Source organism: Crotalus tigris, unplaced genomic scaffold (assembly GCF_016545835.1).
Source record: "Crotalus tigris isolate CLP2741 ecotype Arizona unplaced genomic scaffold, ASM1654583v1 scf7180000019077.834891, whole genome shotgun sequence".
Classification (NCBI taxonomy): Eukaryota; Metazoa; Chordata; class Lepidosauria; order Squamata; family Viperidae; genus Crotalus; species Crotalus tigris.
This window is the reverse complement of record NW_024097363.1, coordinates 428,479-449,011: the sequence shown is the minus strand read 5'-3', so window position 1 is coordinate 449,011 and position 20,533 is coordinate 428,479. Positions and strand designations below refer to the sequence as shown.

The 20,533-nt window shown below is 35.1% G+C and overlaps 1 protein-coding gene across 1 annotated transcript in view; it reads left to right on the top strand.

The window, feature by feature from the left end:
• LOC120315316 overlaps positions 1-20,112 on the top strand; it is a 31,401-nt gene extending 11,289 nt beyond the window's left edge. Inside the window, exons 3-6 of the mRNA XM_039359482.1 lie at positions 8,348-8,602; positions 9,451-9,574; positions 14,562-14,650; positions 20,074-20,112. Coding sequence (XP_039215416.1) covers positions 8,348-8,602; positions 9,451-9,574; positions 14,562-14,650; positions 20,074-20,112 — 507 coding nt within the window. The remainder of the gene's footprint in view (positions 1-8,347; positions 8,603-9,450; positions 9,575-14,561; positions 14,651-20,073) is intronic.
• The last annotated feature ends 421 nt before the right edge of the window (positions 20,113-20,533 follow it).

The following is a 20,533-nucleotide window of genomic DNA, read 5'->3' as shown; positions in this document are numbered from 1 at the left end:
ACCTAATAGTCAGATATAAAGGTTTGGAGAAACCAAGTGATATAATGAAAATAATTTAGTCAAGGTTAACAACAGTCATACCTTACTCTCTTATACTCTGCTAGTAATAGAAGAAAAAAAAATATTGGTAGCAGATGTGTTGGGTCAATTGGCCCCAGATGCACAAAATGTAACAATTACTTTCCTGTATCTAGAAAGACAAGTGATATGTTTTATACTGCCCTTGCCCATTTCCTTTTCACTTCTTATGAAATTATGCCTAATGCCCTTTCGGCACCTGAATCAGTGACAGACTAAAGCAAATGGGATCTGGAGACACCCATGAAGATTTATAGCTATCCATTCTTCAATGTTTTATAAACTTGACTTTTCATTTACACTTGCAGCTGTATCCAAGCCAAATCAACCACAATGGCATGGCAGATGAGCAAACAATTTTTATTTTACCAGAATATGTGTAGGAAAGAGGGTTTCTGTGCAGAACCTGATAAAAGTAGAAGAGGTTTGGGAGAAGTGATGCTGTGACCTTAACAGATTCCATGACTGTATGGGGAATATGCCTTGCTTTAGTACAGGGGTCTTCAAACCTGGCCCTTTTATGACTTGTGGACTTCAGTTCCCAGAAGTCCTCAGCCAGGCATGCTGGCTGAGGAATTCTGGGAGTTGAAGTCCACAAGTCATAAAAGGGCCAAGTTTGAAGACCCCTACTTTAGTAGGTTAGTACATTATTTTCCCATACAACAAAGAAGAATAAAATATTCATGGGGATGTACTATGCATAAATCACTCTTTCAGCTCCATCATTGTATTATTATTATTATTATTAATAATAATAATAAATAAAGTTTGGAGGTCATCGAGTCCAACCCCCTGCTCAGGCAGGAAACCCTATACCATTTTGGACAAATGGCTGTCCAGTCTCTTCTTAAAAACTTCCAGTGTTGGAGCATTCACTGCTTCTGGAGGCAGGTTGTTCCACTGGTTAATTGTTCTAACTGTCAGGAAGTTTCTCCTTAGTTCTAGGTTGCTTCTCTCCTTGAGTAGTTTCCACCCGTTGCTTCTTGTCCTGCCTTCAGGTGCTTTGGAAAATAGCTTAATTCCCTCTTCTTTATGGCAGCCCCTGAGATATTGGAATACTGCTATCATGTCCCCCCTTGTCCTTCTCTTCGTTAAACTAGACATACCCAATTCTCGCAACCGTTCCTTATATGTTTTAGCCTACAGTCCCCTAATCATCTTTGTTGCTCTTCTCTGTACTCTTTCTAGAGTCTCAACATCTTTTTTACATCGTGGTGACCAAAACTGGATGCAGTATTCCAAGTGTGGCCTTACCAAGGCATTGTAAAGTGGTATTAATACTTCACATGATCTTGATTCTATCCGTCTGTTAATACAGCCCAGCACTGTGTTGGCTTTTTTGGCAACTGCAGCATCAATACAGATATATACATAGCTGTCGCTATTTTATTGGTTTTGGTGTTCCCCATGGTTCCCTTCGAGAACCATGACGGTTCCCTTTCCTTCAGAAGTTGTGGGTCCTTCATCACTGGAAGTTTTAAAGAAGAGACTGGACAGCCACCTGTCTGAAATGGTATAGGATCTCCTGCTTGAGTGGGGGGTTTGACTAGAAGATGTCCAAAGTCCCTTCCAGCTCTCTTCTGATTAAACCCTTATATTTTGTTGCTTTTCACCAAACTTTCTTTGCAGTTTAAACTTTAAATGTAAATAATTTTCTGAAATGATAAATAACTGAAATGATAGCTACAATACCCTATTCATTAGTTTGTATTTTACTGAAGCAGAACATGGTATCACAGGATGCTTGGTCTACTTAAAAACCTTTACTTGAATGCCTAAAACATTACTTTTTTGGTTATTTGGGGGGAAAAAACTAGTCATAAATCCAATAATATTGGAATTTGATTGCACTCTTATGCTATATTGATTTGGGATTTGATAGATGCTGACCTAATTGAACAGCAGATGTTCAAAATCCTATGTTTATGTGTACTGGGGCTTTGTCATTTTGGGATTGTAAAAGTAATGGGCTCTGTGCGGTATTCTCCAAAGTTCAACTCTAGGGGAAAAAACAAAGAAGAAAGTAAAGATTTATCTCTTGTTTTAAAAACAGTGATAAACCCAAGAGCAAGTTGAACTTTTTGGGAGAATACTTTAGAGAAAAATCCCTACACTGAAGCTGCTGATTTGAAACATTCAAATAGATCTCATTCACTCTCTTGAGTATTGATGCTGAAATGCAGCGCCTATGGGGAAGTAAAATAGATGACAACAAAACTAATATACTGCAGTTGATTTCTGAAACAGTATCAAGAGATGTTTTTAGCTCACTGTGTTTTAATTCAATTAAATAGAGCACTACAGAGTGCAAGAAAACAGGACACACATTTTTATTCTGTTTACTCTCGGTTGCTGCAGAACTTGCAAAAATCTTTTAAACATGAATAAAGCTATCAAAGAATCAGTTTGGTGCAGTGATTAAGGCACTAGTCTAGAAACCAGGAGACCATGAATTCTAAACCATCTGGGTGACCTTGGGCCAGTTACTTTCTCTTAGCCCTAGGAAGCAGGACGTGACAAACCACTTCTAAAAAAAGCTAGTCCAAGCAGACACCAGGAGTCAATATTGACTTGAAGGCACAAAAAAACAAAACAAACAAAAAAACCCCCTTCATCTTAAAGCAGCCATTTGAGTTCATCCAAATGGTTTATCTACTTCTAAAAAAAAAAAAAAAGAAAACCAGTGTTTTGATTCATGCTTGACTTGATATTATATTGCACACTGCAGTATCTGTCTATCGCATTGTCTACAAACATTTGTCTGGATCAGTTTCATTGTTTGGCCCTTGTGGAAGAGGGACGGGTTTTGTAATCTGCTTCCATCACCACAAGCATTTTATACCCTGTCTGACTTCTTTCTGACAAATTTGACTGGAACGTTTGTTTTAGAAAAGCTAAGAGGCCGTTACAAAAAGGTCCAGCAACCTGCCACCCAATACAAATACACTGCAGTTGAAAGCCCCATACCTAATTATCCTGGCTTTGTAAAGCTAACGTTTGAATTTGTTTTTGTTCTAAAAACATCTCCATCTGTTATGCATTTTATATTGTTTTTATGGGAATTCTTATTCTTGTTTTATAAGGCAACCAGAGCTATTAACGGAGTGGGTGGCATATTAATTTTCTAAATAAAAACTAAGAATTAGATGGTTGGGTGGGGGAGAACAATGAGGGCTAAAGTACAGGAGAGGCAGTAATTGAATGAAAGACCACATGTTTGCAACTTCATGGCTTCTGCTAATGGCATCTCATTTTGGGGCAAATTCAGATAGGAATGCTTGCCAGAGTATGACATGTTGGACCGTATGAGATATGGCCTCAAGTAGCAGTTCTGTGTGCTGTGTGTCCCATTCTTGCCATTCTTAGCGAAAATAATATGGGGTGTGATTTTTTTTGGGTACAGATGGGAAAAACAATTGTTATCACTTTGATGCTGACTTATCAAACTTACGGGCCCTAAAACCTATACTGAAACCAGAACGTGGCTATTTATGAATCTCCCCACTTTGCCAAACTTTGCAGTGCTTTTCAAAAGTGTGTACAAAATTGCATATAAGTTAAAATACATAGGCAACTCTAGGATTTTATGAGGTAAAAGACCACACTACTCTGGCTTCTTTGTAAGATGAAATTAACATCAGCAGTAACTTTTCTGACTGAAGAGTGAATTCACTTTTCCTGCCTATCTAGCTTCCATAGATAAATAAATGCCTCTGAACTGAAATACCGTTTTTCTGAACAAGTGAGTATGCAGCAATTTATCTCCAATGAATTCAATAAAAAAAATCCTTTTAATTTTAAATGGAGCTTGTTCTGTACAAAAACTCAAGGAACCAAATGGGGAAGAAGAGGATATTTCACTCTTAATTGCTATTTCCTTTAACATGTATTATTTCTTTTAAAAATGCAAATCTAGCTGAAATGAATCAGATACTATCAGAGGTATAATGGCAATTGGCACTTGGTTATGGCGTTGCCAGTAGATGCTTTTGTTTCATTTTAAACATTCACAATCATTTCTATAAAATGGGCAGAGTGATATTGTTTATACTTTCAAAGAGAGAGAGAGAGAGAGAGAGAGAAAGAGAGAGAGAGAAAGAAAGAAAGAAAAACCTTGAAATGCTTTTCTTCCTTATCAATGCTTTGTTACAATTTCCAAACTTCATGTGGAATTTCCAAATTCCACATGAATTCTTTAGAAAGAATTAGGAACTGTTTCCAAAATGAAAAAGATGCAGGTAAAATTACATCAAGGGGATTATATTTTTTTAGCAAGGACATGTCAACCAAAACCAAGAGGATGGACCTCAGATACCGTAAGTATTTTGCTTCCAATGGCTCCATTCATGAATAGATAGCCATCTTTTTCAGTCAAGGTACTTACTGCAGTCATAAATCCTGAAGTGTAGTAACATTTATTTATTATCTATTTACTCATGTTTATATGGCCAAGAAGTAAAACCAAGCTAAAAATATATATACAATAAAAATTAATATTACTATTATTAAAGGTTTTAAAATTGTAAAAGGCACAAAACTAAAATTATGATAGATCATAGATGATAGATGGATGGATGGATAGATGGATGGATTGATGGAGAGATAGATAGATAGATAATTTCTTTTGTTCATTCTTATCTCTACTGCTGTTCTTTATCAAATGCTCACATTAAGGATAACTGAAGTAATTAAACAGAATGCATGTTTTTAACCTCTCTTTGCTAGAAGCAGCTTGCCATACAAATAGTTCTCTCTGTTTTTAATCAGTCTATGAACTTAATCAGTCTATGAACTTCAGAACTGAGAGAAATGAAATTCTGGTTCTTCGTAGTTATAAACACTCATGGTATTACACTATATATGCAGATGGTTAGATAACTTTCTCCAATACATTATTGTTTTGTTTTGGGTTACAGGCTTTGTGATGTAGTTACCAGCCTTCTACTATGTGGAGTTGGCTATTTCAACGGTGGTGATATAGAGGCTACCAATGACAGTAATGCACAAAAACTCCAATTGTTGCATTTCCAGCTTATGTTTGGTGCTATTTAAAAAAAATAAATTATGACATATAGTTGGAGCAACTGATTTTTAGGGGCAGAAATTAAAAGTTTCAGTTCAGAAACTTTGGTGGGAACAGTGTTTACTGAGACACTTTGCATAAAGAGTAAAATACAAAAGTTACTTTTCAGATGTTCCAAAGAAAGCAAGCACAAGATTGGAAATGATCCAACAGAGATCAATCTCCAGTCCAAAATTCATCCAGGTAATCCAAAAAGGCATACAGATAAAAACTCAGCAGACAGAAACTGAACAATGATTACCACAAGGAGTACTCAAGTTGTATTTATTTATTTATAAAATTTATTGGCTGCCAGTCTTACCATAGCATAACTCTGGAAGGCTTACAGTCAGAAAATACGTCTAAACATATACAATTATAACATAATTAAAATCAAACATTAAAACCTAAGGACACATAGAAGGGCAGGGGCAGACTGGGGGGAGGTGAGATCTGTTGTCACTCGATCAGTCACAACAGATCCCACCCCACCTCCACCCTCCCCATGTTTCCTTATGTTTCATGCTCCTATATAAAGAGGTAACTGTTACTATCAATTTAACAAATCACTCTTTTTTTCTTTCTACTAGATAGCTTAACTGCCATTTCTCAATATATCACATGTTGCTAAGCTTGGAAACCTGCCTAGTTCAGCCTTCCAATCAACTGCCTCCATCTGGACCTATGTGTCCTCAAAATCCACTTCTGAATCTGAAGACTCAAACTGATTCCTAATTCTCCATTTTCTTGTTTTATTCATCTCACTGCTATTCTTTTCTTCTTCTTCTTCTATGTTCTTTAAATTTGTTTTAGGTGATGCATTGCAAATGGGCTTCACGTTTCTCTTTAGAAAGGAGAAATGTTGAAAATACCTTACTTTATTATATTGTATTTAAAAGAAGGAATTATTTTAATGAAGGTTTGTGGTGGGCTTCTTGGTGTAGAAACCTTCATTCAGGCAACTCCAGTGCTTTTTATGTAATTTGGCTTGCTTAACAAAACACATTTCCTACTGCCCACATAATATGCTGTGAACAAATGCTCCCCTCACAAATAGAAGCCATTATGGTTTAATGGTGACCTGATATAGTAAAGATGACCTTGAAGGATGGCCTTGAAGGACAGAAAGAAGACATGCTCCCAAGGCAGCAATCAGATAAATAAAATTTGAGCTGGAGCCAAGAAAGTAATTTGCAAAAATGCCTCAGAGAGCCTTCCCCCCCAATCCTCATGTAGATAAAAGCAGGAGGAAGGCTGGCACATTCATACTTGCGAGATTCTGTTATTTAAAAAAAAAACCTGTTAATTTTAATAGTAATTTTAATAAAATTACTGTTCTGTTCTAATAAAAGTAGCTTTAATTCTTCATGGTGCCTTTTTCTTAATCTGTCCGTCTGATAAAACTGACTCCTGATTCATGCAACATGCTAAGTTAAATGACCAGAAATGGTGGGACAACAACAACAACAACTGGAACAACATCCCATATCCATGAACCAAGTACATAAGACAAATAACATGAGAATTAGTAAAGAAAGAGCAGGTAATCGGCAAAGAGAATAGTACATCCTAGACATAGTAATAGAAGGAACAAGCATAAAACCAATATCAGAGTTGAAATATTTAGGAACAATGTTTACTGAAGATGGAAAAATGGACGAAGAGATCAACATACAATGCATTGGGACAGCTAACTCCACTCCTACAATATACAGTAAGGCAGTACTGATTAGTACAAAGAAGCATCGCATACACAGCCTATTCATACCTGCCTTATGTTACCAGTGCCAAACATGGACACTTATAATAACACATAAATGAAAGTTAGTTACTATAGAAATGAGATGTTTGAGGAAAGCTGCTAGAGTGACTAGAAGTGATAAAATTAGGGATGAGATTATAAGGGAAAGAATTGGAATAGAACCAATATTAAACTACATTCAAGGACAGCAAATAAAGTGGTTTGCTCATCTGGAGAGAATGTCTATGGATTCCATACTATATAAGGCATACATAAAAATATGAGAAGATCAAAGAGCATGAGGCAGATCTAGATAAAGATGGAAAGACAACATCAAAGACATGTTACAGCAGCATCAAGTAACGATGGCTGAAGTCGCGAGAAATGCAAGAACCAAAGCTTTGTGTCTCCCTCAATATCCAAAGTGATAAAAGAGAAAGTAAAGAAGAAGAAGAATGGTGGGAAGTTTGCTGAACTACAATCATTCCATCACAGTTTATCTAAGTAGTTCTTGTACTAACATAGCCACAGATGTCAGGTGAGAACATCAAGGGGCAAATGTTGAAATCAGTGTTGCATCAATGCAACTTAAGTCCTGTCTCTTTTATGCATGAGCTATGACGTTGTACACATGTATGAATGGGATGGAGACTTCTATCTGTGCAATTCACCCATATGAAGAAAGCACTGGATCCTGCATATGCTTTTGTATAACCACAAACAGCAGCTTCTATTTGCATGAAATTGCCTTATATTTTAGTCATATATTGCTGTATATTTTAATTCCTTTATTTTCAGGTTTTGCATTGTGTTGCTCAAACTACTGATAGCATAAACATTCTGAAGGAGAGAAAAAGAGAGAAGTACCATATATACTTGTGAATAAGCTGAAAATTTTAGGTGGCAATATGCACCCAAAATTTTTGTTTGGTTTATTGGCATTGAGTTTAGCCACAAATATATAAAGTCATACTTTAAAAAGATCCCCTATAATTGCAGGTAGGTCCATCTACACATATAGCGACCCATGAGTTCTTCACAAAAATACCATGAAAAATGGGTAATCTGTGGATTACACATGGAGAAACCAAATGTGATAAGTAAAACATACAAAAATTTTGAATGTTGGTTTATCCACAGTGGACTTACAGTATATTCAAGTGTATACAACAGTATAGGAATTTTATGATTGAGGAGGAAAATAAAACATTAAGTGATTTATTATTTGTAGTTATATTTGAACTATACAGAGAATTTAGTGTTAAGGAAAAGCAGAATTGCAAATAAAATTAGAATGCTGTAAATTATAATTCTTGAAGGATATGCATTGTGGAAGAATATACCTTTTTAATATTCAGAATTTATCTCAGGCTAAATATTATGATTCATGTAATTGTGTTAGTTAATTAAACATTTTTGGAGTGATGCTGGTGAACCATATTGGTGATTTTTCGTTTATTTCTTAGGATGTTCCAGTTAAAAAGAATGGGAAGCCTGGAGAGATACTTTTCTTTGAGCTGTTTCTTCTCCAAGGAACTTCTGACAGACTTGTGGGCTGGGGAGCTTTTCCTTTATGTAATAATAATTTGGACATTGTGGATGGGAAGTTCAAGTGTCCTCTTCTCAGAGGTTATTATGATACAAGAATTGATAGATTCCAAAAAATTGAAAAGTTGATTTCTTCTGATTTGGATCACTGGCTAGGCAATCTTTATTTTCAGGTAGGTGTGATGTCTTCAGAGGTCTACATTCTAATTAACATACTGTTCATAGTTTTTGTTAATGATTTACACTGTGTTAATCAAGCATTTTCATTTAAAGCACAATAGGCCCATTCATTTGTTGTTTAGAAAGTGGATAATGTGATAATTATAAGTCTCTAGTGATACTCTAAAATATAGTCATCTTTTATTATTCATCTGTATTCCACTATTTGCACTTTACCCTTTTAACTTTTAATCAATTCTTTATTTCTCCTTACATATCTTCTTCCAAAAACAACATAAATCAAAATAATAATAATGGTACTACATCTGTGTTTAACTGCAGATTCTATTTCTACTTGTCTTACTATAATTTTAATATATATGGATGAAGTAAAGTTTATATGAATGATGGTAATGAAGAAAGAGATTGATGTGCCTGGAAAGTAGGTTTCTCTCTACCTCTGTACAAGGGACTGGAATTCTATTCAGAAACTAAACTGTTAAAAATATGAATTGGTTATATTTAGCTATAAAGTAATGTTTAAAACTGTATGACTTAAAATTTACTTTCATATTTGAACTTCAAAGTCAGCTTAGAGGACCCATTGAGGATTATGGCTGTGGGGAATAATTGAATCCTTGGATTCACAAATTGATAGACAGTTGTGTTTTTAAATTATTGCACTGCACACTGAGAGCACTTAGGACAAGAATTAGAGGAATTAAGAAATAGCTAATAACTGGTGGACCCATGTGGTGGGTATTCCCAAAGAATCCTAGATTTACCCTTTTGATTGAACGTTTGAGAATATTAGCAGAATAATTTTGCATATGGCTGACCTATTCATGTTTTCTCTTATCAGATAATTAAACTTCCGTGGTGTTCAAATGAACAGTATAAATATGAAGTGGGTCTTCAGCCTTCTTCAAAAATTCTTCAGTATTCAAGTACTGCTGAGAAGGATGGGATTTCAAAGGAAATCATAGGTGGGTTGTGAAATGACAGACTAAAAAGTTCCTGTCTACCATGATACTGTTTAACATGTTCTTTTGTTTACATTCCTTAAATAAAAACACCATTCGGCATCTAATTGTAGAGTGATCTTCCCAACCTTGTTCTACCTCTATGCTGTGGTTATAAGTGTTGTTGTCTTAATACATAGGGAAGATTCTAGTTATGGAAACAATTTGTTGTTATTTTAACCATTTATGGAAGCAATAAACCTTTTGAAATCTAAACTCCTGCTGATATGAGCCAGCAAAACCTATCACTCTCTTATTTGGAGAGATAAATTGTTTATATCAATGCTAGAGGTAGCACAAGGTATTTCTTATATGAAATGTTTGTCCAGGTGATGGGTTGGACCTAGCAAATCCAAAGTGTTTTCCCAGTACATCCTTGACACTGGCCTCTGAAACTCCAAGGGATAGGAAGGAGTTTTTGATATGTAGATATACCCTCTCAGATATCTCTGTAAAATTTAAAATTTAAAAATTCTTAAGGATCCTGAAATGCCATTTCAACCTCACAAGGGAAATTAAAAGGATATTAAGGATTCTGAGATGCCTTTATAAAATCTATAACCTTACAATTGATGCGGCATTCTAAACTACCAGATGTTGAATATGCAAAATAATGTATTAGGAACCAGAGAAAAAGTGGGACAATATATGTCTTACTCTTCATTTTTCATAGACTTAATCTAATAGATGGATTGTTGTAAACCTTTGATTTGAATAGATATTTCCCTGACAATATATACACAAATATTGCACATATCAACTGTACCATATTAATTGGTAAGGGCAGATGCACAAAAATCATAAATGAATGCTGCACTTTCAAATGAATATGCCCATATCCTAGTTGTTTTAAAATAAAACCTATGGCTGTACAGTTGAATCATTGAAACTCTACACCCTCAGTTTGAAAACAGATATCCTTAAGAATAATTCTCTGTATCATTTGTATTTATTTATTTACTTGGAGCGTTCTTTAAAGATATTATTAGCTGTTAATATCCCCTGTGGGTTTGTTTTCTAATATATATCAGTTCAACGCTACAGTATGCTGTTTCTGCTGGTGATATGTTGCTAAGAGATTTAATAATGGGCAAACAAACACAACATGTGGTAATCCATTTCAAATTAAAAGTTTATTAAACGCTAGCTTGATGACTTTCTGGCTATTTACAATTAAAGGAGCAAACCTTAGGGAACTAGGAAACACATGGTAAACCTTACAGCTTTTTCTTTCCAATAGAACAAATGCATTTATGATCCGCAGCGGACTGATAGGTTGATAAGTTGTATAAATACTCTATTTATTTGGTTGGGACACAACATAAAATTGTGCTAAAGTGACGCTAATGTTGAAAGGCAAGCCAGAAAACAGACAAACCTAAATGACAATGAAATCTGTGCCTTAAGAAGACTCATTGAAACACTCTAATAATGAGAGACTAATCAGTATATGGGATTTTACAAACTGTAGCTCAGCTTGAAAACACAGTTTTAATTCTAATTCACTTTCAACCTTGGCAACTTTAAGATGTGTGGACTTCAATGCCCAGAATTCTCCAGCCAGAATGAGTAGGATCTAGGGTTTCTGACTGGAAGACAATCTCTATCTCTCAATTCCTGAGGTCATTAATATTCAGTATAGTCACTAATTCCAGGGTGGAATCTGTGAGCACGAGATAATGCTGAATGATATCACCCATAGTACCAATCTGGTTGCATATTGTCCTTATTTGATTAACTGGTCCACACAAAAAATTGAAGAATGACCTGATTGCAAGAGATGACAATGGGAGGTCGAAACACTAACAGTGTGAGATATGCAGACAGAACTACTGTGGAAGCTGAAATGAAAGGAGGTGTAGAAGAGGTTATCAAGAATGTATAAAAGGAAAATGAAAAAAAATGTCAGTTATTATAAAGGCAAGAAAATATCCCACAACAATCCTAGTTAACTTACATCTGACAGTAAAAGTAGTAGATAGCTTTGTTTTCTTGGGCTGAAGATTCAAATGGACAGGACAATAAAAAGAAAAGATTAATCCTACAGAAAAAAAAAGCAGTACACCAACGTTCAGAACAGTTAAAGCAATAGTTTTTTCTCCTGGTCAAGCATGACTCTGAAACCTAGATTTTGAGAAAGAACAACAGAACAAAAATACATTACACAGTAGAAGGCACTATGGGGATTATCTACTAGAGGAAGTCACACTGTAGTGAAAGAATAAAAACTTATTAGAATCGTAGGTAACTCTAATCAAGCAGAGACTCACATACTTAGGTGTGAGGTGCTATTAGATGATGATGGATTAGAAAAAATACTGTGCTTGGCAAAAATGAGGGGGGAAAAGGAAAGAGATAGATGGACAGGAGGAAAGAGATCATTGAAATGTCTCTTGAGGATAACTTTAAATTGCAGATCTATATCCATACAGCTAATAGAGTTCAATCCCCCATCTGATGGCCCTTAATCTTGCTAGATCAGGCTATTATACCAGTTCATATTTTTCCGAGTGTTCACTTTTCACTAGCCTGTTTTACAATATGATGGGAAAAGGTAGTTCAAATCACCTGCTATGTGCTTCTTTTACTTGGTTTAAATTTCTATATGCAGAAACATGTACCCTTCTACTGACCTACATTCTCTATCTCCAAAACATTACACTACACTAATTCTATAAGGCATGGAATATTTGCAAGCACTGATGATGATTGTGCAATGAAAGACAGGGCGTTTATCCATTCATTAGCCTGCTAATAAATAATAAAAATTCTATACTTTACCCATATTTCATTTTTTTTTCTCATTTGAAATAAAATCCTAAAGCAAAGTCTCTTTCACAACACTGAATGAACATGACCTCCCACCTCTCCAAAACAGTTTGTTTTCTATTTAAAGACAAATACAACCAATTATCCAGGTAACAACAACAGTCCTATCAAGGTAGTAGTTCTCATGAAACATAGCTCTTATCAAAGTGCTATGAATTCTGAAGGAAGTCTTTCTGCTTAAAAGCATCAAAGGCTTCAAACCTGGCCCTAGTAGCAGATGTTTTGTTCTAAAAAACATCAGCAACTCATTCATGCTCAAAAGTTCCCATGAGTTCTGATTGGGGGAATTTATTTCAGAAAAGTATTGTCATATGTTTCCGTGTGTGTGTGTGTGTGTGTGTGTGTGTGTGTGTGTGTGTGTGAAGAGTGACATTTGAACAATCTATTTCATATGTGTTCTGAAGTCTTGGGACCTTTTGAGCTCAGATGTAGGTTCAGTTTGGTAGTATGATCTACTTATTATAACATAAGTCACATAACTATTAGATACATCACTACCTTGTTCCTTCCTGTTGAAATCTAAAACTATTTTATCCAATTAAATTATAAGCAGACACAACAGCAGTTTTTTTTAAAAAAAAGAGAATCAAGAGAAAGTCAACAGGCTAGTTTAATGTCATTTGTCAGTTTGTAGTAATCCACAAACTCATTTTGTTTAATAAATTAGCAGAGACATGAACAGATCAATACAACATTAATGAAATGTACCTCATTATCATACAGCAACTTCCCCACTGTAAGAACTCTTCAGAAGGAGATAAATGAAGAAAATAGGACAATATATTTTGATACATTCTGCACATAGGAATGGAGGCATTGCATTAGAGATGATGGACGGTTTTGATTTCCACTGTATGGTGCCAGAATTACTTCAGGAGGGCACCTTTGAGGCAAATCAAGACCTTCATTTATGTGCTCCGGGGTCCTGGGCATTGTTCATTTGAGCTGCCCTCAGATATGGATCCTTCTAGAATGCAGTAAACAATATGTGGTCCTAAAAACATTGTAGCCATCATGAAATGTAGAATTTTGAAAACAATCCAATTTTCAAATAGGAATGATGAATCTTTTTCTATCCAAATTCCTGAGGGAAAAAATAAGGTATCATAGGGAAAGAGAGAAAGGAAAGGTGGTGTTGGGGGAAGAATAGAAATAAGAACAATAAAAAAGAGTGTTAAAAGAAAGTGCATAGGTGACCTAAGCAAATATTGGTTCTGGGCCAGCCCAAGGAATTCCTACAATATAGTTGTCTAGAATCTGACTCCTAAAGATTTCCCAGCCCTGTGGTAGAAAGAATGGCAATATTACTAACGTATTATTTTCACAATTCCAAGTATTTTCATCTTTGTCTCAAGACCTACAATGTAAAGAGTTGACTTGAGACACTTTCTATGCCTGGAATTTCATGAGCAATTTGGACATCAGTATGTCTATATTTAGGATTTGGAAGAACAGACAAATCTTCTATAATAATGATTCTACAATCATTACTAGAATCTCTATTCTACAATTAGTAAGTTTCTCTATGTACCCATACACCTCTTCCATACATTTTACTGAATATATAAATAGGTTTAATTGTTTAATTTATATATGCCCAGTCCTAAATAACAGGAGTTGAAATGTTAACATTAAACAGAAAGACATTAAACAAAAATATTAAACATGCCATGTGATCCTGGTTTATTTGTTGTTCTTCCATGCAACCCAAACCCAAGATCATGGTATGTAAATGCCTAATGCAATTTTAGTCCCATTGCAAAAAATAAAATAAAAAATAAAAAATGAACTTTTTTTTTGGAGATGTAAAAGGCAAACAGCAGCCTCAGTTCAGTTGGACGTTCCCATTCTCTGAACTGATGGCCTTCTGATATCAAAGGTCTCTGGAAGACATCTAGTTGCAGAACTGCTTCCCATTTGGCCTCATTTGGTAACATTCAAATCTGCTGGATAAAAAGGTTAAAAAAAGACTCTGCAAGTTGTTAATGGAAAAAGTCTTTTGACAGAGACCCATCCCATCCCAAAGTGATGCCGGCTGACAGTACTTTGCTGTTCCTGGAGCACAGAAACATGTGGAAGGAATTGTTCTTTCACATTTCACAGGTTGTCATTTCCTTCACAGGGCAACCTCTGACCCCTCGGAGAGATTCTGAGACTCGTAAGGGAAGTATTCCCACTGTTGAAAAGAAAGTGAGAAGGCGGTTTAATGCGGTAAGAGGTGGGAAATGGTGCACCTTAGAACAAACTAAAAGGAAAATAACAAATTCCCTCACGGATAACTTCCAGCAAGTTAGAACTTTCAGTATGGTGGGTAATTTGCTAACATTTTGGAACTAGATTGATTCTGCATATTTCTTTAAATTATGAAAACAGTAACAGCAGCAACAATTTTACACATTTAGTAGGATAGGGAGAAGCTGAAATTATATGTGGTGACATATACGCACAAGAGAGAGAAAGGGAGAGATAGATAGATAGAGAGAGAGAGAGAGAGAGAGAGAGAGATTAAAAATGAATTGCATTAGGAAAAGTATGTACAGAAAAAATATGCATGTATTAAGAGAAACACATAAAAGATATATACTAATTATATTAACTATCATAATATCTAAGCTGGAATCATAATAATATAAGATTTCAGACATGTATAGCTTCATCAGGAGACAATAAGGATGAAACTCTGGATATCCAAAATATTTTTTTCCAGATTGCTCTACATTGTTATGTTATATTTCTAGTAATCATTAATAAGTCACTGAACAAATGCAGCAAACTTAGTTCTTACAAGGGTTTATAAATTCATTTGTGTTTCTTTTTAAGTCACTTTTTAAAGTTCCTAGTAGCAGTCCTAGTAGTCCTTGTTTAGTGACTGCTACTTTAGCAACTGTTCAAGTTACAACAGTGATGAAAAAGCAACTTTGCAACCAATGCTTGCATTTATGATCACAGGTATTTAAAGTAAAGGAAAGCTAAAGCATTGTTTCTCAACCTTGACAATTTTAAGGCATGTGGACTTCAACTTCCAGAATTCCACAGCCAGCATTGCTGGCTGTAGAATTCTGGGAGTTGAAGTCCACATACCTTAAAATTGTCAAGGTTGAGAAACACTGAGCTAAAGTAAGATCATAGTCACAGTTGTGGCTTCACTTAATAACCATTTCACTTAACAACTGAGCTGGTTGTCCCAATTGTGGTTGCTAAATGAAGAGTACTTGTATAAAAAAACTACTGCTTAAGAATGGATCTAGGAAAGATATATTGTATAAAAAAAAAGAAAAGAAAAAATAACGTACATTTGGTGAATTTCTATATTCAGCAAAAACAGGCCAAAGCAAAATTAATGAGAAATTGAGAAACACAACAGCATAGCTGGCAACAGAGTGCAACTTATCTTTAATATCTGGCAGGTGATATGAAATAGGTGGCATTTATAGGCTACGATAAACCAATCTGCATGGCTGGTAAAGTATGGCTTGCAAGTTCAGATTGTGGGTGCTGATTTGTGGTGATGTGTATATAGGGCTAAAAGAAAATGATGCATTTGGTATCACCTGGAAAGATCTTAGGAGAGTTGACATTTATAACTGACTTATGAAGCAAACGCTGCGAGAATACAGCAGGCTTTCTTTATATCACTCCCCATTTATACAATTTCAATAGAGGTATGGCTCCTGGCATGGAACATGCTTCTTTGTATCTGCTATATATATGATGTAAACGTAATTACCTGAAAAAAAAACCCAGAGGCTTCTCCCATCAATAAATCTTTAGATGCAGTGTTTCAAAAGGATCACTGACATTTGTTAAAATAAAAGAATATGTGCCCTTAGTTCTTCATACCTAGAAAACTTGCACATGGGTTTGATTTTTATGCCACAAACATTCTGCAAACCTACTACAGTATGGCAACACAATCGAGTATGTATAGTCTAATTTGCAAAAATAAATAAATAAAAAATCACAGGCTTGTAAGTCTTCATTTCATTTCAGTTGCTTAGTCTTGCTCCCAGGACATCTTCACTAATAAGGTTTAATATTATGCTTATGTTTTATTCTACATATTACATTGACTTTTTATATCAGCTCTCTCTCTTTCTCTCTCTCTCTCTCTCTCTCTCTTAGAGTCTCTTGTAGTGGAGACATAGGTAAAGTTAGGCAGGAAGGAAAGAGCTATGCAGTATATGTTTTTTTAAATAAAAAAGTAGCCTTATACTAGTTTATTTGAACTCGTGCAAAGAAAGAAAATGGCTGCAGTGACATTACAAAGCAGGTCTAGTCCAGCGTTTTTCAAACTTGGCAACTATAAGATGTGTGGACTTCAATTCTCATTATTCACCAGTTAGTATGCTAGCTAGGGAATTGTGAGAATTGAAGCTCATGTATCTTAAAGTTACCAAGTTTGAAAAACACTGGTCTAATCTCTTCTGTACTGTTGTTGAGAACAGGGTTCCAAGCTGTCTCTGTTCAAATATATAGATGTACAGAAGGATAACCTAGTCCTTTGATTTTAGGGAATAAGTTCAATTTCATCATATTTTTTCTTATGTGAGCATTCTGTATAGAAAGAAGAATTTGGGAAGGCTGGAACTACTCCTAATTGTTGAGTATGGTAGACAAAAAGTGCCCAGAAACATGTTAGACCAACACATTTTTAATAGAATTCCCTAAAATATTAAGAACAAAACTTTTCATAGTTTTTATAAATATCTTTGATGAAAAACTGACATTGCTTTGTCTTTATATTCTATAATGGTAGTTTAAAATAGAGTATTTTTGGTTGGAATGTCTGTGTGAACATGAACTTTAAAGTAATTTTAGTATGTCCTATAAACTATGTACTTGAAATTCTTTGTTGTTGTTCTATTTTTGTTGCCTTTCTGTTAGTTAACTATAATAAAGACTTATGTAAAGAACACTGAAACTCAATGTGACAGCACTTGTATTGCATTTGTAAAATTCTTGATTCAGTCCCTGGCATCTCCAATTAAGAGCATCAGAGAAACACTGTTTCCTTAAGCCATTAAAGAACTCGGACCAGTCAGAGGAAACAAGATGTTTTATTGATAACATAAAATGGCTTGGAGGGCCCAAAGAGTTTAAGCTCAATGATAAAGAACATATCCACACTTCAGGACAGCTTCATTTAGACAAGCTAGCTATCAGTGGGCTGGACAAGAAAGCAGAACAACCTTAATAGTTTTATACAGACTTCCATTGATAGTTGACTTGCATTCTCATGGTTTTTACTGAACTTCAAACAATGTCCTTTCTTCAGAGTAATACAATAGGAGAATAAATTAATATAATGGAAGTAATACAATGGGAGAATAAAGGTCTGGAGACTAAAATGTATGAAGAACAGTTTCAGGAATTGGGTATGGCTAATCTAGAGAAAAAAAGGGGCAATATTCCAGTATCTGAGAGGCTGCCACAAAGAAGAGAGAGTCAACTTATTTTCCAAAGCACCAGAGGCCAGAACAAGAAACAATGGATGGAAACAAATTATGGAGAGAAGCAATGTGGAATTAAGGAGAAACTTCCTAACAGTGAGAACAATTAACCAGTGGAACAGTTTGCCTTCAGACGTTGTGGATACTTTATCACTGGGATTTTTTAAAGAAGAGACTGGACAGCCACCTATCTGAAATAGTATAGTGTCTTCTGCTTTAGCAGGGGGTTGGACTAGAAGACCTCCAAGGTCCCTTCCAGCTCTATTCTGATTGAATTGAATGGATTGAATTTACATTTAATAGCATCTCTGCAGGAATAGTAGTAAACCTATTATAAGGGATCACCCAGAAGACTGTTTGATCCAAATGGTTTTCTAAAGGTTCTTGGAAATCTCATTCACTGGATATGTATCTCCCTAATTTTAATGTAACTATATCAATGCCTTGTATTGGCTCATGGCCTAGGTAGTGGATGCCTTGACTGCTAGACATCTTCTCCCTAAACATTGAGATACGTTAGCTCTATATGTGCTGAAAATCTGACAGCACTGAAGTAGCAGGAAGACAGAATAACAGAAGACTTGTGAGAAATATGATAACAAACAAGCTAGAGCAAATAGGAAAGAAATGATGAAGAACTGATTTCCTCAGCTCAGAGCTAGGTAGTTCACTGAGTAGAAAGGAGAATTGTCTCATAGATGCCTACAGGAAAGCAAGTGGATATAGATGGTGAAACATATATGATGACATCATCATACAAATGCAATGAATTTAAGTACTCGGGGACACAAAATCATACTGATAGTATATGTGCAATGATGTCACCATGTGCATGTTGTTATTTTGGTGGCATTACAGTTTGCTATGGATGGCACTGGATTTCTTTTTTTTTTTATTAAAAGTTTTTTATTTTTTCAATGTAAACATTATAAGAAAAAAAAATACAATACAATTTTGAAATAAGATAAATTCATAACCATTGGTACGACCTGCCCACTCCCCCCAGGCTGCGTCCACCCTCTCTTAAAACATTCCCTACTTCCTATTAAGAGAATTTATGGGGTGTTAGTAGAATTGGATTCAGAAGCAGAATTAGTTAAAGAATGTATGGTTAAATGGGCACAAAATTTTGATGAACCGGTTCCATTAGATACCTGGGAAATTATTTGGGTGAGGAATGTTAAATATACACAAGCCCAAAATTTAAGGGAAAATTTTTATAAAATGTTTTATAGATGGCACCTTGATCCACAAAAAATGTCTTGTATGTATCCTGACCTGCAGCCTAAATGTTGGAGATGTGGATGTTTGGATGCTACCTATTATCACATCTGGTGGTCATGTAAAAATATAAAAGCTTTTTGGATTAAGATATGGTGGAATATCCAAAGAATTTTTAGAAGAAGGGTAAAATTTACCCCACAATTGTTTTTGTTAGGTATTGTTTCTGATTGTGATAGTAAAGAGACTATATTGATGTTAAATTTAATTACAGCGGCAAGGTTGTTAGTAGGGCAATGTTGGAAGAAGGAATCTTTGCCTACTTTGCAAGAGTGGTTTCTTAAAGTTTCTTATTTGGGGGAAATGGCAAAGATTTCGGCTTTCTTGAAAGATCAATCACAAGAGAAGTATTTTTTGGTATGGAAAAAATGGATAGATTTTATACAATATAAGTTGGATATAAAAAAATATTATTTAGTTTTTCAATAATTTATATTTAAAACTTAAGATATTTTATAGATTTTTCTTTTTTTTAATTCTTCTTTTTATTTTTTTTGTTTTTCTTTTTTATTTGATTCTTCTTTTTTTTCTGTTTCTTTTTTCCTTCCTTCTTGTATTTTCTTTCTATATATTATTGTTAACTATTTTATAACTTGTTTAATTAATGTATTTAGATTTGCTTATAGTTTATATGTGTTCTAAGATTTTTTGAAAAAAAATTGAACTAAGCCTGTATTCAGCTCTGGGAAGGTCGGGGGAGGGTATGGGAGGGTTGGGGGGGGTTTGGGGAAGGGAATTGTTTTGTAAAACTTAAAAATTTTTAATAATAAAAAAAAACATTCCCTACTTCCCTCCTCTTTCTTACCTCCCATCCTACTCTCTTCCCCTCCCCCTCTCTTCTCACTGCCCTACTTCCTCTCTACACTTTCTCACCTCTCATCCCTATCAAACCCATGAACGCAGCATAAGGGGAGTGGCTATGGATGGCACTGGATTTCTTAATAGGTTAGTATGATCAATCTACAACTTTACTGATAAATTCTCCAATTCCAGTTTCCAATATAGATGTCGCAGCAAGAGCAATATCCATACATTTGCCTTCAGCTCCCTATTGTCAAGCTAAAGTGAATGTGCTTTAATTTCCACAGAGAACAGAAACAGGCAGGCTACTTGTCAAGATAAAACCTATGAGTTGTTGGCTGTGCTTATGATAAGTTTAAGGCCATAGAATGGAAATAGTTGGCTTCACTACATCACAAATGCAGAATGAAAATTATATTAGCCAAAGAGAGCTTTTCCAGTGGCTGCATTCTGATTCTGCATTTGGATTCTGTAACTCCCTTCCAAGCTTTCTCATCAATAATCTGTCAAAATTGTAATAGAAGCTGATGACATAAGCTAGGAGGCACACTTTTCTCATAGA